General features: G+C 32.9%; 2 protein-coding genes and 1 long non-coding RNA gene across 4 annotated transcripts in view; 2 read left to right on the top strand and 1 right to left on the bottom strand.

Moving 5' to 3' along the window:
- The window catches only part of LOC132715670 (histone acetyltransferase KAT2B-like), a 67,145-nt gene that overhangs the window by 18,137 nt on the left and 25,114 nt on the right, over window positions 1-23,894 (bottom strand). The window lies entirely within an intron of this gene.
- Window positions 2,667-23,894, top strand: part of LOC132715669 (uncharacterized) — a 32,609-nt gene continuing 11,381 nt past the window's right edge. The window contains exons 1-2 of one of the 2 annotated variants that reach the window (XM_060698709.1): window positions 2,667-2,764; window positions 3,517-5,888. In XM_060698709.1, coding sequence (XP_060554692.1) covers window positions 3,518-5,623 — 2,106 coding nt within the window. In that variant the 5' untranslated portion in view covers window positions 2,667-2,764; window position 3,517 and the 3' untranslated portion in view covers window positions 5,624-5,888. Of the gene's footprint in view, window positions 2,765-3,516; window positions 5,889-23,894 lie in introns of those variants that run through there. The other variant, XM_060698708.1, reaches the window with a different exon arrangement.
- Window positions 13,076-15,971, top strand: LOC132715674 (uncharacterized). Its single transcript, XR_009623714.1, has 2 exons — window positions 13,076-13,210; window positions 13,601-15,971. It is a non-coding gene; the product is annotated as an uncharacterized LOC132715674 (long non-coding RNA).

Raw genomic sequence — 23,894 nt, 5'->3', positions numbered from 1 at the left:
TGGCCTACAAATGGATTCTTTGAAAAGAGTACCATTGAAACTCATAGATAGCCTTAAATGGATTCCATGAACAGATTACCATTGTAACTCACAGGTGGCCTTCTAATGTATGGTTTGTACAGATTATCATTGTAACGCACGGGTGGCCTACACATGTTTTTGTACAGATTATCATTGTAACTCACGGGTGGCCTACACATGTTTTGTACATATTATCATTGTAACTCATGTGTGGCCTACAAATTGATTTTTGTACAGATTATCATTGTAACTCACGGGTGGCCTACCAATTGATTTTTGTACAGAATATCATTGTAACACGGGTGGCCTACACATGTTTTGTACAGATTATCATTGTAACTCACGGGTGGCCTACAAATGTATGGTTTGTACAGATTATAATTGTAACACACGGGTGGCCTACACATGTTTTTGTACAGATTATCATTGTAACTCACGGATGGCCTACACATGTTTTTGTACAGATTATCATTGTAACTCACGGGTGGCCTACACATGTTTTTGTACAGATTATCATTGTAACTCACGGGTGGCCTACCAATTGATTTTTGTACAGAATATCATTGTAACACGGGTGGCCTACACATGTTTTGTACAGATTATCATTGTAACTCATGTGTGGCCTACCAATTGATTTTTGTACAGATTATCATTGTAACTCACGGGTGGCCTACCAATTGATTTTTGTACAGAATATCATTGTAACACGGGTGGCCTACACATGTTTTGTACTGATTATCATTGTAACTCACGGGTGGCCTACAAATGTTTTGTACAGATTATCATTGTAACTCACGGGTGGCCTACACATGTTTTGTACAGATTATCATTGTAACTCACGGGTGGCCTCCACATGTTTTGTACAGATTATCATTGTAACTCACGGGTGGCCTACACATGTTTTGTACAGATTATCATTGTAACTCATGGGTGGCCTACCAATTAATTTTTGTACAGAATATCATTGTAACTCACAAAACTGGATTTTTGCTGTGGTTTCATTTACAGTCAAAACTAGGTGAATGAAATATGAAACGTGACAAATACTACACTATTCGTACTAGTAATTTTAATAAAATGTCTTAAAACTCGCATTTTTATACTTGACATCTATATAGTTTAATGTTAACGCCGCCTATACCCTGAACATATAGAATAAAATAAATTCATCTTCTAAGTCTTCTGCTGAACAAGATTGACAATTCAAATAATTTCTTTGTATTTTGTTTCAAGTAAATCTCTCAGTATGTCTTCATCCTAATTATAAGTTATTAGTTAGTGAAGATAAGAGTGTTATTTTCAATACCTCCACATTATTTTAGGTGAAAACTGTTAACATAAGCAACGCAATTAAGAAAAATGAGCTGTTTGTCACTTTGTTGCTATCCCGCCTCATTAGTCTGATGAATTCAATATTTAATATTCACGAAAAATTAGACGAAAATATAACAAAGATGCCATAATTATGGTCGTTTACAATATAATATGATATGATATGATATAATATAAAATAATATAATATAATTTGATATGATATATGATATGATATGTAATATGATATATAATATGATATCATTTTATTTTATCTATTATATGATTTAAAAATAGCTGCAATCTCATGGGTCAAAACATAACGTATATAATTATATTAGATATACATGTATACATTTTGTGAGATAAGGGTACTTAATGGTTTTATTTCAAAATCAATAAAATAAGTATTATTCATTTTGGACATATACATGTATATTCAAAAAGAATTATTGTCTCGATATTTATTACTTGAATATTTGACGATGTCTCGACGTTAAAGAGTTTTATTTTCGTTCAACCGTCCTATAGTAAAATAATTCGAAACTCTTCCTAAGAATTTGTAACACCGCGGGTAAGCAACTTTGGTCACGTGACTACAAAAGTCAACGTACATGGCCAAAATAGTACAGCTCAGGTAATACTGTATTTATTAAGGTTGATAAATACAAAAAAATGACAGCATGAAACCCGTTATTTTTCCATTAAAATATTCTCTTATACAATTCAATATGTGAAATGTTACTTAGAACTGACATGCGTATCGTTTATAAAGTAATTATCAACACTTTTATACAAGAATGTGTACGTTGTCATTGACAAATTATAAATATTGTTTGAATGTTCTCAGAAATTACAAAACGTTAGACGACACCAAATGCATTTTTAGAAAGCATCGGAAATGCCGCGGTCGGTAGGCTATATTGCAGAATTTAAAAATTAGAAAAATAATAACTAAAAAACTTACCTCAGCGGCATTTTATGGCCATGCACGTTGACTTTTGTGGTCCCGTGACCAAAGTTGTTTAATGTAGGTAATGATAAAACAAAATAAAATTATTCTTCATCTGATGAACATATATTTGCTGTTTTTGTTCACAACGTCTTCATTGGCGCTATCGTTTAATTTACGGATGGTCGGTGGAAAAAAAAAATGCTCAGAGACAAACATAACTTTTCAAAACTTTCTTCAGCTATTTTTCACACGTGTGATTATTTTTTTTTTATCAAAATAAAAGAGCTTTTCACATATTGATAAATCATAAATATCCAAGGGAGTTAAAGCTGAAACCATGTAGCTACTCATACTACAAGAGTTATCTTACCGACCTTTGAAAAATCGAAAGAGGAAGTAGAAATTGGAAATTTTACAAGTTACCCTTGGAAGTGCTTGTTAACGATAAATATTTGACAAAAATTCGTACAATTAAAAGTAAGTTCAATATATATTTGATAATTTATATAATAATCATGTATACATGTAGACTAAAATTTTCGTTTATTTTCCATAAAATTGTAGCTGAAGTTTTGTCGTAATTTCATTTAAGCTTTAATTGTGACGTAATTAATGACTATTAATTACATTTACATTAATGATAACGATAGAAATCGTTTCACGTTGAAAAATGCAAATTGGTACATATAGGAAATAAATCTATGAAGCAAGTAAAGCAAGTATTTCTCCAAGGCCAGTTTCTACAGTTTTTAAATAATATTCTAATTGGTCCTTGTTCAAAGAAAAGTTATTGATACATAATGAAATTTCTGTACATTTTGTAATATTCCAATATGAGATTGTTAGAAATGAGATGTGAAATGGTGTAAAATTAATTGAATTAATTTTTAAACTTTTCAAAACCGAAAGAAGAAGTAAAAAATATATATTGGTATTTTTGTATTATCATTCTTCAATAATGTATTTTTGACATGTATCCCAGGAAACTACCATTCATTTTATCAATGGTATCATGCAACCTTTTGTTCTTTCCCTTGTATTTCATAAAACCAGACTTATTACATTAAAGATGATTTAAACCGAAAGAAGTGAACATTTTTAACAGAAAAATACCGGCAACTTTAATATTTTTATATCTCGTTTAATTTCTAGTAACAACAAATTTTTCTATATTAACATAACCTCATTCCTTATGTTTTAACAGGGAAATATATTTATTATCATTACAGAATGTTCCAGTCACCTGAATTTTGTAAAACTTTGTCACTGAAATTATCTGAGGTATTAGAGGATGTTGGTGTAAATGAGGAAATAGTGATGAAACGAAGAAGAATGTACATGCTGAGGGACAGTTTAGCAACGATAACATTCAGATTAATTGGTGAAAAGAAAACTGTATATCATCTTGGGAGTCAGTCTGAAGGTACCACTACTTTGGGACTTGATTCAGATATTGACTTGGTATATGTAGATTATAATTATAATGTGATACAGGACTGGGCAGAGTGGAAACAGAATAAGACCAATCTTCTTATGATACAGGATGAGAATGTTACACCAGGGTATTGTTTTCTACAATTACTTCGATCTGATGAGCCACTTTTTGAGACAAACATTCCTAATGAACAATACATTAGAGATAGCATTGGGAGAATATTATTAAAAAATACATTTGTAACACCTTTTATTGGAGAAGATATTGAGCGACACGGGCCATCAAATACGATCTCCATGAACAATGAATATTGTGCCGTTGACCTTGTAATTGCTTACCCTTGCAATTCAAGACTTCAAACAACATCTCAATTTCTAGAAAGAGCTTGTGTTATGAGGTGGTTACAATCTGAAAGTGTCAGATATGCTGCTAGTTGTGATTGTTTTGTTGTTGGTACTGGTAGCAAGATTGCTACTTATCAAGAATTAGAGTGGAGAATATCCACTTCTTTAGCAGAGAGATGTTTGATGTTCAATCTAAATATTACTCAATTGCAATGCTATGTTTTACTGAAAATTATTTTGAAAAATTTTCTGAATCCCCACACAGTGAATGCTCTGTCAAGTTTTATGTGCAAAACCGTTTTATTTCATTGCGTAGAAAATACAGAACAAAGCATATGGAAAAAGGATAATATTTTTGCGTGTTTATCTTACTGCTTGCTAGAACTCCATAGCTATGTTCAAAGTGAAAATTGCCCGCATTTCATTATTTCTGATAACAACTTGATGGCCGGACATTTTACAGCTGAAGAGAAGCGAGACATTTTACAGAAATTATGTGACATAATACAGAGCGATGGGAGATATTTACTACGATTAAGCATGGATAATATTAGCCAGAGACTACAGGTCAAACTGTGTTCAGTTGTTCATATTGCATATAGTTTTCAAACCTCACTTGAAATATATGAAAAATGTTCGTCACAACTTTTCTCCAGCTTCATTAAAGGGATAAGCGCAAGTTTAATACTTGTTTTCAATTATTTGTCAAATGACCACATGTGTAATCTCAAAAAAATTATCTTAAAGTTAACAAACTACAGTGTACGAGGAAATAGAGTTGAACAACTTTCCAATCGTTGTCTGGCACCATTCATTTATTCAACACTAGGCCTAATGATGGCGTCATCAAGTATTGGTCAGAATAATCCAGTTCAATATGAAGCACTTCAGTGGCTTACATTGGGTTTGAACTCGGATGTCACATCTGGCAAACTTAAACTAGCGTCTATGTTCTACTGTGCAGGTGATGTGGATAGAGTAGAGTTCATTCTAAGACAAACTGAAAACCGATATAACTCCACTGTTGTTGAACCTTTATGTGGTTGCTGGTTATATCCACCGACAAGTCATTTGGCTGAATTTAAAAGGAAATGCAGTGAACTAAGTGAAAAATGCATCAATAGTATCACATCATGTTGTGTAAAATTCACGCAGAAAGAAGTAAATTGTGTGCCTCGAGAATTACGGTATGAAATGATGAGATCTACTCAAGATGATATGCCATATAGAAGTATGCTTGAAAAGTTTTGGATGGACTATGCTGTTGTTGATTCCCTCCCTTATCTCTACTTTTTACAATACAAGACATACAGTTATCTACAAAGACATCAGAATCAAGAACGGGCACTTAGTAACCTTGCGAAGGTTATCTTTACAGAAAGAAACTTTGGTCATAGGGAGACAGCTCTCAACCTTCTCGGTCAATGTATGGAACAAGAGAACAAACCAAGGGGAGCATTACAGTGCTATATACTTTCCCTTCAACAAAGAGAAAGAAACAATGCGGCAAATTTTCATATTTGTAATTTACTTAGAAAGTGTGCTTCAAACATGTAGAGTTCCCTCTACAAGTAAATTGACGGGGTTTGAGTTAGACCTAAGAAAATATGCTAACTTGCGCATATGTTGTTTCTTGTTAGGTTGCTACAAAATTTCTGTAGTTTGCCGTTATATTTCAGTATTATAGGATGCCGTTTTAACAAATAAACTAAAGTTGAACTGTGATCATATCATCATGATAAGCATTATATTTGTTAAGAACATGTAAATATGATATAATTTATTCAAGGAGAAAATCATTGATGAAAAAACAATGTATTTATTATGTGTCCGTTTTTTATTTCAAGTTTATTGTTGGTTTTTATGTAATACAGGTACAATCGGGAACCAAGGTAGAGCCACAGATCTTACGTAAGTTATCTGAATAGCTTCCTTACGTGACCGAATTGCACATCCCTGGCAGGAATCGAACCAACAAAGTTGAGAGCCAGTAGCTAATGTCAAATACCTTAGCTATTCCGCCCCAGAAATTATAAAAATAGAACTATATAGTGTAGCGAAAATCGAAACGACCGCTAGCTCCGAACAATCGACCAAGGAAATGGATTAAAGCGGGCCACTTCTGTCATCTGATGGTTTTTCTAGTTAACCACTGACAACAAGTTAACCTCATGAATAATGTCAACTACGGATATTGAGTCTAGTCCTTTGCGGAAAACATTGAGTCAAATGATAGATATTATATGTATTCGTGTTCGCATTGCTTAAGCATTCTGATATATATAAATATATAATGATAATTAATATTGACGTTGTTGTTGTGCGGGGCCTAATAAACTTATAGTATGTATAATGATTATTATTACTTATGCTGCTACTTTTGGGGCTTAGTTGTTAAACTCAGTGCCCCTGAACTATTTTTCTATCCTGCCAGGGACATTGATATGAGGAAACTATGGGCTATCTAGCTAACACAGAGATAAGGTTCTACTCTGAAGCCCGCTTATGCCGAATACTTCATGTAAAAAAACAATCAGTAAGATTAAAATTACGTGTTGTGACCACGTCAGGGTCAATGGAAATAAGAATAAACAACTTATAAAAGCAATACATTGTATAATTATTTAATAAGAAGTATGGCCTTTCTTTTGAAAATTACATGCTGCACGAATCACAAAAACATTCTTGATAATCAATATAAAGAATGATGTTATCTTTTCAATATCTGTTATTGCCAGTGCTACAATATTACGTGCACGCACGATCATGTGGTCCGTGCTATAAAGTCTTCCTTTTTTCAATGGAAAGTAGAAAATTTAAAACCGCTTAAAGGGCTATAAATCTTAACTCTACCCACCTTAAGCATATTTTGTTTAAACGTGTAGACATATTTGGACGCGTTGAAAACATTTAAACTGTCTAAGCAGTCATGTACAGGATGTTCTCAAAGTGCCCGCATTTATATTCTACCCATTTACGTTTCTTTATTATATTTAGCAGTTTAAAGTGACATTATTCTCATGTTGTCAATGTCAAATTAATCTATACCAGGGTATTTTGTATAAAATATATAGTCTATATAGGTTATATAATTAAAAAATGACTGTTTGTGATGACCGACAATCGAAATGTTTAGAATAAAATATAAATCTGCCTAAAGTAAAAAAATACTACCTTCTCTTTCTAAGATGTGAAAACTACAAGAAAATTCCCATGGAAATTTGCAAAAAATACCTTAGGTCTCATGAGTAATTTATCGTTCATGCAAAGTAAGTTGAAAGGAAATATTGCAGAATGTTAACTTTTTATACTTCACCAATGCACTTACTATTATATCTTTTGGTGAGCATACTGTCACTTAACAGTTAATAGAACCAAAATTGTGTTACAATAATGCGTTATATTAGGCTGCAGGAACTATACGAAGCCGATCGGCATCAGGAGACACTGCTTTTATAACTTCAGCCAAAAACACCATCACTTAAACATGTTTCAAAGTTTGATAATTGAATTTTTTACACTAAATCTTAAAATCTACCTGAGAGTGGAATAGTCCGCCCTATAAAAAAACAGGAGTCGGAAAGGAGAGCTCTATCAAGACCTGTCGGATGGACAGCGTGTTCGACTATCAATAAGAATATAATAAAAAATACTTTCTGCATTGTTCTCTACATTAAATGCATATCATTTTCTCTCTCAGAGACAGGCCTTCAAAAATAATTAAAATAATAGAAACATTAATATATTTGCATAAATAATTATATAGCATAACATCTTGTAACATCATGGAAACAATACATATCCATTTATATCACCAAACATAAAGTTGTGTAGAAAAGTGTCCCATCAGATACTCCCTAAGCATTTTTTCTGTATCTTCAATCACTGAATATAAACAATCGTTATTTACAGCAGTTAGTTGTACCCACATGCTATAATTACCATTAGACAAAGCTATCACACTTAGGGAAACGATGCATTCTCCTAACTATATGCCCGAAAAAAATTCGGGCATATGTTATACCCCCTGGCGTCCGTTCGTCCGTCTGTCCGTAAGAAATTGATTTCAAGAGCATAACTTAAGTTCCATTTGTCCCACAATATTCAAACTTCATAGGATAATTGTCCATATTGGGTAGAAGACCCCAATTGATTTTGGGGTCATAAGGTCAAAGGTCAAGCTCACTATTGCCTTAAAACTGAAAACAGTTTCAGGAGCATAACTTAAGTTTCGTTTGGCCCACAGTGTTCAAACTTCATCGGATGATTGTCCATATTGGATAGAAGACTCCTAATGATTTTGGGGTCACAAGGTCAAAGGTCAAGTTTATTATTACTTTAATTCCAGAGCATAACTTAAGTTCTATGTGGCCCAAAATATTCAAACTTCATAGGATGATTGTCCATATTAGATAGAAGACCCCTATTGATTTTCGGGTCACAAGGGCAAAGGTCAAGGTCACTATTACCTTAAAACTGAAAACAGTTTCCGGAATATAACTTAAGTTCCATTTGGCCCACAGTGTTCAAACTTCATAGGATGATTGTCCATATTAGGTAGAAGACCCCTATTGATTTTCGGGTCACAATATCGAAGGTCAAGGTCACTATTACCTTAAAACTGAAAACAGTTTCCGGAATATAACTAATGTTCCATTGGCCCACTGTGTACAAACCTCATAGGATGATCGTTTATATTGGGTAAAAGACGCGTATTGATTATTGGGTCACAAGGTCAAAAGTCAAGGTCACTATTACCTTAGAACTAAAAACAGTTTCCGGAACATAACTTAAGTTCCATTTGTCCCACAATTTTCAAACTTCATAGGATGATTGTCCATATTGGGTAGAAGACCCCTATTGATTTTGGGGTCACAAGGTCAAAGATCAAGCTCACTATCGCCTTAAAATTGAAAACAGTTTCCGGAGCATAACTTTATTACCATTTGGCCCACAGTGTTCAAACTTCATAGGATGATTGTCCATATTGGGTAGAAGACCCCTATTGATTTTCGGGTCACAATGTCAAAGGTCAAGGTCACTATTACTTTAAAACTGAAAACAGTTTCCGGAATATAACTTAAGTTCCCTTTGACCCACAGTGTTCAAACTTCATAAGATGATTGTTTATATTGGGTAGAAGACTCCTATTTGGTCACAAGGTCAAAGGTAAAGGTCATTATTACTTTAATTCCAGAGCAAAACTTAAGTTCCATGTGGTCCACAATATTCAAACTTCATTGGATGATTGTCCATATTGGGTAGAAGACCCCTATTGATTTTTGGATCGCAAGGTCAAAGGTCAAGGTCACTATTACATTAAAATTGAAAACAGTTTCCGGAACATAACTTTATTTCCATTTGGCCCACAGTGTTCAAATTTCAAATGATGATTGTCCATATTGGGTAGAAGACCCCTATTGATTTTCGGGTCACAATGTCAAAGGTAAAGGTCACTATTATTTTTAAACTGAAAACAGTTTCCGGAATATTACTTAAGTTCCCTTTGACCCACAGTGTTCAAACTTCATAAGATGATTGTTTATATTGGGTAGAAGACGCTTAATGATTTTTGGGTCTCAATGTGAAAGGTCAAGGCCACCATTACCTAAAACTAAAAACAGTGTTCGAAAATTAACTAAAGGTTTATTTGGCCCATAGTGTTCAAACTTCATAGGATGATTGTTTATATTGGGTAAAGGACCCCTATTGATTTTGGGGTCACAAGGTCAAGGTCACTATTACCTTTGAACTGAAAATAGTTTCCGGAGCATAACGTCAGGTTTATTTTGGCCCAAATTATTCAAACTTCATGGGATGATTGTCAGTATTGGGTAGAAGACCCGTATAGATTTTGGGGTCACAAGGTCAAAGTCACTATTACTTTAAAACTGAAAACAGTTTCCAGAGCATAACTTATGCTCCATGTGGCCCACAATATTCAAACTTCATAGGATGATTGTCCATATTGGGTAGGAGACCCCTATTGATTTAAGGGTCAAAGGTCAAGGTCACTATTACTTTAAAACTGAAAGCAGTTACTGGAGCATAACTTAAGGTATATTTGGGCAACAGTATTCAAACTTCATAAGCTGATTGTCCATATTAGATAGAAGACCCCTATCGATTTTGGGGTCACAAGGTCTACGGTTAAGGTCACTATTACTTAAAACTGAAAACAGTTTCCAGAACATAACTGAATTATTTTTGGGCCATAGTGTTCAAACTTCATAGGGTGATTGTCCATATTATGTAGAACACTCTATTGATTTTGGGATCACAAAGTTAAAGTTCAAGGTCGCTATTTCCTCAAAACTGAAAACAGTTTCCAGAGCATAACTTAAGTTCCATTTGGCCCACAAAGGAGGATTGCTATTTAAAGGATGTAATGCTTTATTTATTTTATGTAATGTCTTACAAATGCTTCATCCTTACTAAAAAACAACACTTTCGAGCATATAATGCTCCGCCTAGCGGTGCTCTTGTTCTTTTTTGAGAGGTGTTCCTTTCTAGAAAAATAAACAACATTATAATTTCAACATCTATCATATTAGACTGTACAGACATGTAAAGTTTATGATGAACAATCCCATTCTAATAGGTAAAAGTTTTAAGTGTAAAATCATCTGAAAATCCTGATTGAAGAATTTTTTATTGAATTTTATAGAACGTTTACCATTAACTATATATATTTAACTTACTACTGCTCGTAAAGATAAAACAGTGCCCTCTGTGTGTTTAATACATGTATGCTGGACTAGTATTTCTAAGGATCGGTAGCCGCATGGATTCCAACCTCATCAGGAGCAAACCATTGTTTCCTGGAACAATCATTACATTCATTGTTCACTACAGGTTTGTTCCAGGAACGGATTTTTTCTATAAGCTTCCTCCTCAAACATCAGATGGTACTGCGTTAAATGATGCTGATCCAAACATATAGCACACAACAAATAAGAGTCATAGCGAATGGTACCGCTATCCGATCACAAGTTCTTTTACAATTTCTGGGGTCTCTACCAACACCATACCATACATTGTGCCTTTTCCCATTCTAAGTTACTGAAAATTAATTATGTTTCTTATTGAGAATAACATGACCTCACAGATTACCTGCAATGGATTCTTTGAACAGATTCTCATTGTAACTCACAGATGGCCTGCAAATGGATTCTTTGTACATATTATCGTTGTAACTCACAGATGGCCTGCAAATGAATTCTGTTAACAGATTATCACTGTAACTCACAGATGGCCTGCAAATGGATTCTTTGAACATATTTTCATTGTAACTCACAGATGACCTACAAATTGATTCTTTTAACAGATTATCATTGCAACTCACAGATGGCCTACACTGGATTATTTGAACAGATTATCATTGCAACTCACAGATGGCCTACAATGAATTATTTGAACAGAGTATCATTGCAACTCACAGATGGCCTGCAAATGGATTATTTGAACAGATTTTCATTGTAACTGACATATGGCCTACAAATGAATTCTGATAACAGATTATCATTAAGCTTCACAGATGGCCTACAAATGGATTTTTTTAACAGATTATCATGAAAACTCACAGATAGCCTACAACTGATTATTTGAACAGATTATCATTGTAGCTCACATAATTGGCTTTTCTTTATGTGGTGTCGTCAACTAGCTGAATGGAATAAGGGACGTAAATAACAACGTTTATCACACACCCGTGCCGATTTTGCGACTCCGTAAATATGGTATTGCACGGCCGTGCATATATTTTGACGTGACGTCATTAGCGTTATTCAAACATAGTGTAAAGACGCCCTAAATGTAATCGTTATTATAGGCGCATAAATAAAAATGAGTCTTATTTTACGGTCTTTATTTTTGGTATGTGATAAATAGAATATTAAATTCGTGTAAGTTCATTACTGAATTTATTGCACTCGTTAAATAAAATAATATTATGCTCGCCAGAGGCTCGCATAATATAATTTCATTCAACTCGTGCAATAAATTCAGTATTGAACTTACACTCATTCAATATCCTCTATTTATCGTACTTACAATTTCAATAAAATGCCTTAAAAAGTTACATGATGAAACAGAAATTAATCCTTAATATCTCTCTATTTTTAACAACAAAAAGCCTTAACTATTTTATTTTCAAACATTCATCGTATCTTATGTTGTCCGTACGATTAACCAATAATAAACTATTAGCGCCCCCCCCCCCCCAGGTTATTAATATTTTAACACTTATTTATTTTCAAAATGCACATTTTCAATATTATATATGGCATGGCACACCGCTTTAATCAGTCGCAACTTTTTGACCCTTTCCGTCAATGTTTGGAGATATATGCAGTTTTATATATACATGTATACATACTTTTTATGTGAAATAAGGGTACATAAATGATTATATTTCAAAATTAGCATAATATTTCTAATAAGATTTAAACATATATTTAGAATGAATTATATCCGATAATTATTGGAGGATGTCTCAAAATGAAGATAAAATATTTCACAGGATTTCTGGCCTATCTGTCTTATTGTAAAAATGACTCTAGTTCTTACATTAGATGATACTGAAATAAGTAAATATATTCCTAACTAATGAAAACATATTTGCTGTTGTTCTTTGTAACTGATATTAAAATTAACCAAAACGGCAATATCTTTCAAACCGGATGGTTACTGTGTATATGTGTTTGCATGCACGTGCATAGATGCTATATATTATTGTAATTAAAAGAGATAATATATACATATGCGATATATTTTAAACTACAGTTTCATCATAAGCGCTATTGCTTAATTTACGAGTGGTCGCTGAAATAATGCTCGGAGGCAATCATAACTTTTCGTCTCTTTCTTCAGCTATTGTTAACATGTTTGATTCTTTTTCTTACAAGGATGAATATCTAAGGGAGTTAAAGCTAAAAACGAGTAGTTACTCATATTACAAGAGTTAACTTTTCGTGCATTGAAAATCGAAAGAGGAAGCATTGTGTACACCGGTCTTACTGATACTTGAGACCGGTGCGTATACAATGAAAGAGGAAGTGTAATTTGGAAATTTTCCAAATCACCCTTGGAAGTATTTGTTTACCGTAAAAACATATCAGAAAAATTGATACATTTCAATTAAAAGTAAGTTTAATTATATCTAATAATTTATATTAAATACTCATTTATTCATTTATACTACAATGTTTGTTTATTTTCCAGAAGTTTTGTAAGCTTAAATTGTGACGTAATAAATGAATTATGATCGATAATAAAATAAGAATTGTAACGATAGATTTCGTTTCATGTTGAAACTATACTTAGTGGTACAGATAGGAAATAAATCTATGAAGCAAGTTTAGCAATTATTTCTCCTAGGTCAGTTTCTACAGTTTTAATTTTTGAATATCAATTTTCAGAATTATTCTAATTGGTACTTGTTTTCTGTAAAAAGAAAATCCAGTACTTAATATTATCAAAAACTCATTCATGTTTCTTATGTTTTGACAAGGATACGTATTTTTATAATTACAGAATGTTTCAGTCACCTGAATATTGCAAAACTTTGTCGCTGAAATTATCCCAGGTTTTACATGATGTTGGTGTTAATGAGAAATGGTGTTGAAAATGAGAAGAACATTTTTGCTGATGGAGAGTTTAAATACGATTACATTCAGATCAATTGGTAAAAAGAGAACTTTGTATCATCTTGGGAGTCAGACTGAAGGTACCACTACTACAGGACTTAAGTCAGATGTTGACGGGGTGATTGTAAATTATGATTATAATGTGATACAAGACTGGCCAGAGTGGAAACATAATAAGACCAATCTTCGTATGATACAGGATGAGAATGTTACACCAGGGTATTGTTTTCTACAATTACTTCGATCTGATGAGCCTCTTTTTTAGACAAACATTCCTATTGGCATTACATAAGAGATATCAATGGGAGAATACTATTAAGAAATACATTCCCAACACCTTTAATTCAAGAAGGTACTGAGCGACACGGGCCATCAAATGCTGTCCCCGGGGATATGAATGGTGGATGTTGTGACCGTGACATTGTATTTGCTTTTCCTTTTAATTCATGGCCACAATCAACATCACAATTCCTTGAAAGAGCTGCTGTTATGAGATGGCTACCATCTGAAAGTGTCAGATATGCTGCTAGCTATGATTGTTTTGTTGTTGGTGCTAGTAGCAAAATTGCTATTTATCCAGAATTAGAGTAGAGAATATCTACTTCTCTACCAGAGAGATGTCTCATGTTTAATCTAAATATCACGCAATTACAATGCTATGTTTTAATGAAAATTACTTTGAAATCCTTTTTTTATTCCGAAGCAAAGAATGCTTTGTCAAGTTTTATGTGTAAAACCGTTTTATTGCATTGTATAGAAAAAACAGAACAAGACATATGGAAAAGGGACAATCTTTTTACATGTTTATCTTACTGCTTGCTTAAACTCAATAGCCATGTTCAAAATGAAAATTGCCCGCATTTCATAATGGCTGAAAATAACTTAATGGCTGGACAATTTCCAGCTGAAAAGAAGCGATACGTTTTACAGAAATTATGTGACATAGTGCAGAGCGATGGAAGATGTTAACTACGAATAAGCATTGATAATATTAGCCAGAGACTACAGGTCAAGTTGGGTACATTTGTCCATAATGTTTATAGTTTTCAAAACTCACTTGAGATATATGAAGATCGTTTGTCTGAACTTTTCATTAGCTTAATGAAAGGGATAAGCGAATGCCTATTACTAGTGCTCATGAAAGTGTCAAATGACCACATATGTCATCTTAAACAAATTATCTTAAAGCTAACATACTACAGTATACGCGGAAATAGACTCGATCAGCTGGCAAGTCGTTGTCTGGCACCATTCATATATTCAACTCTAGGCCTTGAATTGGCGTCATCAAGTATTGAACAGAATTATACAGTTCAATATGAAGCACTTCAGTGGCTTACATTGGGTTTGAACTCAGATGTTACATCCGGGAGACTAAAACTAGCGTCCATGTTCTACTGTGTAGGTGATATGGATATAGCAGAGTTCATTCTGAGACAAACTGAAAGTCGATATAACTCTACTGTTGTTGAACCTGTATCGTTATCGTTTTACAAGTCTGTCTGTTGAATTATTTAAGAGAAAATGCAGTGAGCAAAGTGAAAATTGCATAAAAAATGTCACATCATGTTGTGTAAAATTCCTGCAGACAGAAATAAATTGTTTACCTCGAGAACTACGGTATGAAATCATTAGACCTCTTCCAGATGATGTGCCACACAGAAGTATATCAGAATGTCAATGGATGAACTATGCTGCTGTTGATTCTCTCCCTTATCTCTACTTTTTACAATACAAGACATACGGTCATCTACAAAGGGATCAGGATCACCAACTGGCACTAAGTAACCTTGTAGAGGTTATCTTTACTAGAAGAAACTTAAGTCACATGGAGACAGCTCTCAACCTTCTCGGTCAATGTTTGGAAGAAGAGGACAAACCAAGGGAAGCGTTACAGTGTTATGTGTTTTCCCTTCAACAAAGCGAACGAAACAATGCAGCAAATTTTCATATTTGTAATTTACTTAGAAAGTATGCTTCAAAAATGTAGACGTTCAAATTCCCTCTACGGGTGAAATGACAAAGTTAAACGTTTGAAACTTTGTTAAATTGTGTATTTAACCAAAATGTTGTCTCTTGTTAGTTTGCCACAAACGTTCAGTAAATGTGCAGTTATATAATACCGCTTTAACAAACAAACCAAAGTTGTATTGTGATCATATCATCATAATTAACATCACATTTGTTAAGTACATGTAAATATGATATAATTTATCCAAGGATAAAATTATTGATGAAAATACAATTTATTAACAATGTGTCCGCTGTTTTTGATTGAAGTTTATTGTTGGCTTTTAAGTCATACTGATGTTGTAAAAACTAAATAGAGACTTTGCAGCTTTCATGGTGAAAAAAGCCATTGAATGCCTTTCCTTGCATTATATCAGGTACAATTTGGAATCAAGACTGAGCCACAGATCTTCCGTAAGCTATCTGAATAGCTTCCTTTCGTAAATGAATTTAATGTCCCTGGCAGGATTCGAACCAACAAAGATGATAGCCAGTAGCTAATGTCAAAAACTTTAACCACACGGCCCCAGAAATAATGAAAATATAACTATATAGTTCAGCAAAAATCAAATCAAAGCTCCGAACAATCGACCAAAACATCTATTAAATCGGACAACTTCTGTCATCTGATGGTTTTTCTTGTTAACCTCGGACAACAAGTTAAACTTTAAGTCCAATGTTAGATATACATGTAATGTGTATTTGTATCCGCATTCCTTAAGCATTTTGATATAAATATAATGATTATTAATAATGACGCTGTTGTTGTGCGAGGCTTATTAAAATTATAGTAACTTGCCCCTCATCGATATGTTTCAATCCAGTCAGGAATGTTGTGAGGAAAACATGAGCCATCTAGCTAACGGAGTGTATGTGGCTCTACTCTGGATCCCGCTCGTGCAAGAAATATGGCAAGTAAAAGCACCATCGGTTAGACTAGAATAATGTAATATGACCATGTCAGGGTCGATGGAAATATTAATATTTGTTGTATACTTATAAAAGCAAAACATTGTATAATTCATTGTAAAGAAGTATCTCATTTCTTTGGAAAATTACATTCTGCACGACTGTAAAACGAAACATTATTGATAATCAATGTATACAAAAAGGTAACTTTTGCAATATCACTAATTGCCAGTGCTTCGAAAAAAACGTGCATGAACGATCACGTGGTCTGTGGGATAAATTCTTTATTTTTTTAGAAAAGTAAAATATTCAAAAACGCTCAATAGGGCAATAAAAAATTAACTCTATCAACCTTAAGCTTAAAATTGCTTCAATACTCTATGAAGACATATTTAGGTGCCATGAAATTTAAAATTTATTCGACATATCATGAACAGCAATTTCTCAAAGTACCGTATTTGTATTCTACCACTGGGCATCTTTGAATATTTAATATTAAACAGTTTAAAGATATACTATGCTCAAATTTCATATTTAAAAATATTTATAATTGCTACACACACAGTCTTTTTGTAAATATAAAATAAACGTGTTTAAACTTCACACAAAGTAGACATGTTATGTTTAAAATTCTACATACTATATGTGGTTGCAATATGAAAATATAGTGTCATTAAAAAAACTGGCAGTTTAAGAAAATATCATTTTTACATGACCTGTAACAGGGAACGCAACTTATTCTTTCTTTTATTCAAATTGGACATATTTGGTAAGAATTACATAGCTTTCAATAAATTTCTGTGATAAAAACTATTTTACGCAAAGATGAGCAAAGTATATCTTTAAAGTGACAATATGATCATTTTTGTCATTCAATTTGTCAAGTTAAGCTGAATAGACTTTATATTTCAAAGATTGACTGTTATATTGGTGATGACCAAGAGTTGATTTGACATAATTAAGTTTAAATATAAATCTGCCAAAAGTATAAAAAATAATGCCCATTCGTTTGAACAAGTAAACATTTCAGGTAAAGTCCCATGAAATTTTGCAGAAATGTCCTTTGGCCACATTAGTTATTTATCATTCATGCAAATAAAACATAAAGTTGAAAGAAGTATTGCAAAATATTAACTTATTTTGACTTCCCCAGTTCACTCAAAATCAATGTCAGAATAATGGGCCTTGGAAACCCTTAATTTTTCAAGCTAAAAGGGAGCATAATTCTGTCAAAATTATGTATACCTATTATGCTCTCAAATATCATTAGTGGTTAATGAAATATGTTGCATGCAAAACTTTAACCAAAGTGTTACATCGAGGCTTGAGTGAGTAGGATACCTTTTTTCTCTCGAATAGTTGAGGTAAAACAAAGGGGGATTTGTCCCTGTTGCAAGTCTTATTTAAGAAAGGGTAATAATCAGTAAAAGTCGCAAGTCATAAATCTCGGTCAGTGACCTTCAATTGCAACATTGTAGACGTCTGTAAAGTTATAAGTGGTCAAATCTAGTCATACATTTACAATATGAAGTTGTACAGATGATATTGATATTGTCTTGTACTAATGTTTTCCTAAGTAATAGTTTCATACAATCTTTTTGTTTTTAAACAATTTGAATATGTTTATCTCTTTAAATAAATCTTTATCATTCACTAATATAAATACTTTTGGTTTAGAAACAATAAATCCTGTGTAATTTAAATATAATTTGCATTCATCTTAAATTCAGTCATCTTACAAATGATTTCTTTTTATCTTTTACCCATAATATGCTGAGTGTGTATATTTTATTTATATTGTTTTGTATTTAGAACCATCAGTCGATATTAATTCCGTTGATTTTAATACAAAATATACAAAACAAAAGATGGTATGCTATAAAACTATCAGTTAAACAAAGCCTGCAAAGATGTGCATAAAAACCTTTATTTACAATGCCAATTATAATATAATGCGAAATCATTTATAATAGGGCCTTTCATGTATATTTTTTTAGGTATGATACCAAATAATAAACACTTGAATCGGGGTTCAATGTTTTTTACCCTAAATTGTCAATGCATTTTAGATATAATTATCAATATATCAAGATATTTGTCCTTTATTTTCCCTTTCTTCTGAAAGCAACATCAGGCATAACACGTAAAACAATAAGATGTTGTCAATGATCAATATTTTTCAACAACGAATTAGGTTGTGCATAATATTTTGATGATCAATTTATCCGTGTACACATTGCATTCGATCATACAAATTGTACAGACATGGCCATTCTTACAAGAGGCTTGAGTCATATATACGTTATACACATGTTTCTAAAAGTATTCTAGATGGTTCGGTTTTTAAGCCTGTACAGAATAATTGACATATATTACATATAAAGACATTATTTTCCATTACATTCAGCCATTTAGATACTAATATCTACTCTAGTTACTTGAATTTTCTCAATATTAAAATCATAGGCCTGAGTTCCCGGCGCATTATTTGCAATTTGTTATTGGCGTCCGCGCCGAAGAGCGGCGCCCCAGATTTTATGAAAGGGCAATTGCAACTTCTCGGGCGTTTTCGTCTTTCATAATTGCCGATCATTCCTATTGGTATGAGTCGCGATATGTATAATGAATAGCGTACTGCAAAATTTCGCAATGCAAATATATTCAAATGAAATTATCTTATCCGTCAATTTATCGCACTTTTCGGGGTTTTTTTATTAATCATGTGGGTTATTATTTATGTTACTGCTGTACCTATAAATAGATGATGACATTAACATTGTGAAAGTCCGACAATCTATTTATAGAAGTAAATCTAGTTTAACGAAACGGTCATTCGTGTTGCACTATGACTGGAGGAAAATTTTGCAGAAACATATTCAAACAATAAATTGCACTCTTTATAAATCTATAGTAAAACATTAAGTAGGCCATCTTTACGAATTGCTGTATCATAGAAATTGTCTTTTCGGTAGGTTTCTTCGGTTTTCCTTTTATCGGCCCTGATTGCACCGTGAATATTGAAATAGACCTAGTTCATAACTTTAAATGTCGCTTTTATTTTGGTTAACAGGTCTAGCAATAGTATACTATAAAGCCAGTCTCTTTAGATAACTGTGAATGGTAGTATGAGTGGAATATTCATTTGCCGAAAATTGTGACATTTTAACAAAAGAAACTTTCGTCTGCAATTTTAACATGAGTTGTTATGGATTTATTGATAGGAATGTAAACACTCAGGTGGGTCAGACGAGGTTTCTGAGGTAATTCATTAAGATAGTAGACTGACCTCCCAATAAATCAATTAACAGACTTTGTTCATTTTGACTGCTATTTTTTATGTTCCAAAGAAAATACCACATGAACTTGAAATAATAACAAATAACCAATATCAATGATAATATCTAAATATATACCCTAAACTTTATACCAAATAGGGGTATATTTTGGATATTATAAACCTGTATATTATTTGAATATTATCGTTAATATTGATAGAATTTCAAGTTCCTATATTTTAATCTCTAGCATGCCTACCAATGTTCATGATGAACAACTTATTTTGTCTGCCCAGTCATAAATGATATATAATTTTGGTAAAAAACCAATTAACCATTGAAACGATTATAAGAATTTCCTGTCATCAGGTGTCTACTAGTTCATATTCACTTGCTGAATTTCTTGCTTGGACGCCCTTTGATGCTTTGCATTAATGCTTTTTTATCGCATGGTTTGGATTTTTTCTTTTGTTCTAACATTTGAAAACTGTATTGATATATAACAGTACAGTTTTTTCATTGATTCGTATAGGAAAAAACTCGACTGTTATATATAGGTCGAGTTTTCTTCGCACTTTGTATATATTAATGCAGTTTTTTTTCATATAGGCTGTAATGGGACAGTGATAACGACCATTCCCAGTAGCAAAAACAAATAAAAATAAAATAAAAAAATGGAATCAATAAAATAAAATAAAATAAATAAATACAATTAAAAATATAAACAAAGCTAATTAATGAAATGAAATTTACTCTCTAAAGGTACCTCCGCTGAATAAATTATTTCCACTGAAAAAAGCCCTTTAATCTTGACAGTTTACAATCATTGGATGTCTTTTGTATATTTTTTTTGCGGCAGCGAAAACAACTTGAAAAACACTGCCTTATCATAAATAACTATAATGTTGCTAACGATTTATTTATTCATTTGTTTCTATTACAAAAAAAGAAAACATGTCATTGCGATAAAACAGTTATAGTATATGAAACTCGTTAGTTACGGTGGTATAACACTGGCTGGGGCGACATCTGCAAAAAGAATTGTCTCGGCCTAACGGCCTCGCCATTTTTAAGCAGAAGCACCCCCTTGATGTCGCCCCAGGAAGTGTTATATCCTCGTAACAAACTTGTTTCATGTACTATAACTATTACGTAAATAAGGTTGAATGATGATGCGTCTGCATACGGAATGCCGTCAGGGCCATAGCCTATGAATGTGTTGATCTAAAACGCGATAGTCGATAGTACGATGGTGAAAACGCGAAATCACAATAATGAAAACGCGATAGTACGATGATGAAAATGCGGCAGTACGATACTACGATGATGAAAACGAGATAAACTATCGTGTTTTCACCATCGTACACTCGCGCTTTCACCATCGTAGTTTCGTGATTTCGCGTTTTCATCATCGTACTGTCGAGTATCGCGTTTCAGATCAAACCATTCATAGGCGATCATCATACTTTCGCGTTTTAATCATCGTGCTTTCGCGTTTTCACCATCGTTGTTTTGTGATTTCGCGTTTTCACCATCGTACTATCGACTATCGCGTTTCAGATCAACACATTCATAGGCAATGGCCCTAACGGCATTCTGTATCTGCACGATATAACATTGACTCCCTCTGCTGATATTATGACGTCATCCAAGGAAATTATAACTTAAGAAACGAACGTAAAACAGACAAATGAAAACAGTTATTATTTAGTATATAGCCATAACAACTTATTATTTTTTTCATATTTACAATGTATACAATTGACATTATATCGAAATATGTCATTTCTGCATTCATGCATGATTAAAATGAACGTATTCATGTAAAAGTAAATAAAATAACTTTCATCCAAATAATTCTTTTTTATTTTCAAGTCACCATAAAAATAAATGATATTTTAAAAACTAACTTTTAAAGAATCAACATCATTTTATGAACATATTATAAGTTTTCTTTCTATTTTGTTTATATACTATATCAAATTAATAAAATGAAAATTAGCCAAAACGTGAAAAAATGAAAATATTGCAGCCTCGATTTGATTATTTTTAGACCACAGTGGTAAAACTTTAGTAATATTTTACGTTACATTCAAAGAAGTAAGCAACTGTGCTTTAAAACCTGAAAATTGTGAACATCAAAGATGTATTCAAGTGTTCAAACAGCAATTATAGATCATTAAAAAGAAGCAAAAAAAAAAAAAAAAAAAAAAAAAACAGAAAAAAAAATTAACGGAACAAACATCAATGTTTTGTTAACACCAATAAGACAAGTACATTCGAATCGAGATATGTGAATATACATACATGGTATGATAATGAGCTTTCTAAACTTAATAAACATGTAAATGGAACACTTGTATCACTAAATCAAAGGGCAAAGTCAAACATATCATGTTAATCTAATAATCCCAATATATAACACATGTGATATTTATCAAAGCACTTCATCATATTTAACATAATCACTGTAATAATCAAAATTCAAGTTTATTGATAAGATTACTTGATCAGGTGATTAGTTGACTTGAGATTTTGACATTGGGTGAAAACCAAACTTGTACACACGATGTTTGTGTGAAAACAGCGCTCCAAATTTTTGTCAGTTAATCTTTCATCATGACATGGCGTGTTGGCTAGCGTGCCAAAGAAATGGCTATTTGCCATAACAAACATTAAATGCAGACCTCAAGTCATTTGACTTTGAAGCTTTTTTCGATTAGTATATGCCCGGATATTACTTTTTAAACAAGAGGGCCAAGATGGCCCTAGATCGCTCACCTTACCCATCGAACTCATCCGGCCAGTTATCTAGCCAAGCATCCTGACAAAGGTTGATGATGATTGAGTCAAAAATATGACCACTAGAATGTTAACAAGGTTTTATTTTGGCGGTGTGCCCTAGTTTATGACCACATGTGACCCATATTTAAACTTGACATAGAAATCATGAAAACAAACTTTCAGACCGATTTCCAGGATATTTGGATAACAGTAGACACTAGCGTGTGAACAAGATTTTTCTTTTTTTAGCTCCTGTGACCATGTTTCCATGACCCATGTTCGAACTTATCCGACCAATTATCTAGAGTGTTAACAATGTGATTCCATATTTGGGCAGTGTGACCTAGTTTTGATCCCAGGTAACCAATATTCAAACTTGACCTAGAAATCATCAAAACAAACTTTCAGACCAATTTCCAGAATATTTGATCAAAACTGTAGCCACTAGAGTGTTTACAAGATTTTTCTATTATTAGCTCCGGTGGCATAGTTTTTAATTCGATATGTCGCATGTTCGAACTTATCTGAGCAATTACCTATACAAGCATTCTGACAAAGATTGATGATGATTGAGGCAAACATGTGACCGCTGGAGTGTAAACGAACAAATGTGGACGGACGCCGGACGACAGACAACGGACATTCAACGATCCTTAAAACTCACCCTGAGCAAGCTCAGGTGAGCTAAAAATATTTCTTCTTCAAAGTTGACATTAGGAAAATAAAGATGAAAAGGGTGGGCGGCATTCTTTGAGCGATCCCAAGCAAAGGCCCATCGGCAAGGACCCCAACAACACTCGTTTCATTTTGCTCTAGATTTAATTCGTTTGATATACAGATAAAAAGTTCTTGTCAGCTAAAAAAACGAACTTAAAATATATAAGAGCTGAATTTCAATTTTAATATATTTGAATTCCGTGTTGTAGTTAAATTCTTGGCCAGTTCGAAAATTGATGATGAAGAACTTCATACCTCAAATTTGAGCCAGCTCATAGACAAAAATTACCTGGTTTTGTATGTTGAATTTTAAGTCGGGTTTAATTTCATTTTTGTTTTAATTTTAATTTAAGTCTGAATCGAATTTCAAATCAGGTCGGAGGGAGAAATTTGAAATTCTATCTAACTTTCAAGCTGGATTTGAATTCCAAAGATGCTTGATAATTGAAATTAAAAATTTTCATATGTTGATTTTCAATTTGAAAT

Source organism: Ruditapes philippinarum, unplaced genomic scaffold (genome assembly GCF_026571515.1).
Source record: "Ruditapes philippinarum isolate M1 unplaced genomic scaffold, ASM2657151v2 ctg3855_1_1_1_1, whole genome shotgun sequence".
Taxonomy (NCBI): domain Eukaryota; kingdom Metazoa; phylum Mollusca; class Bivalvia; order Venerida; family Veneridae; genus Ruditapes; species Ruditapes philippinarum.
The sequence above is the reverse complement of the archived record's forward strand: the minus strand, read 5'-3'. Positions and strand labels throughout refer to the sequence as shown.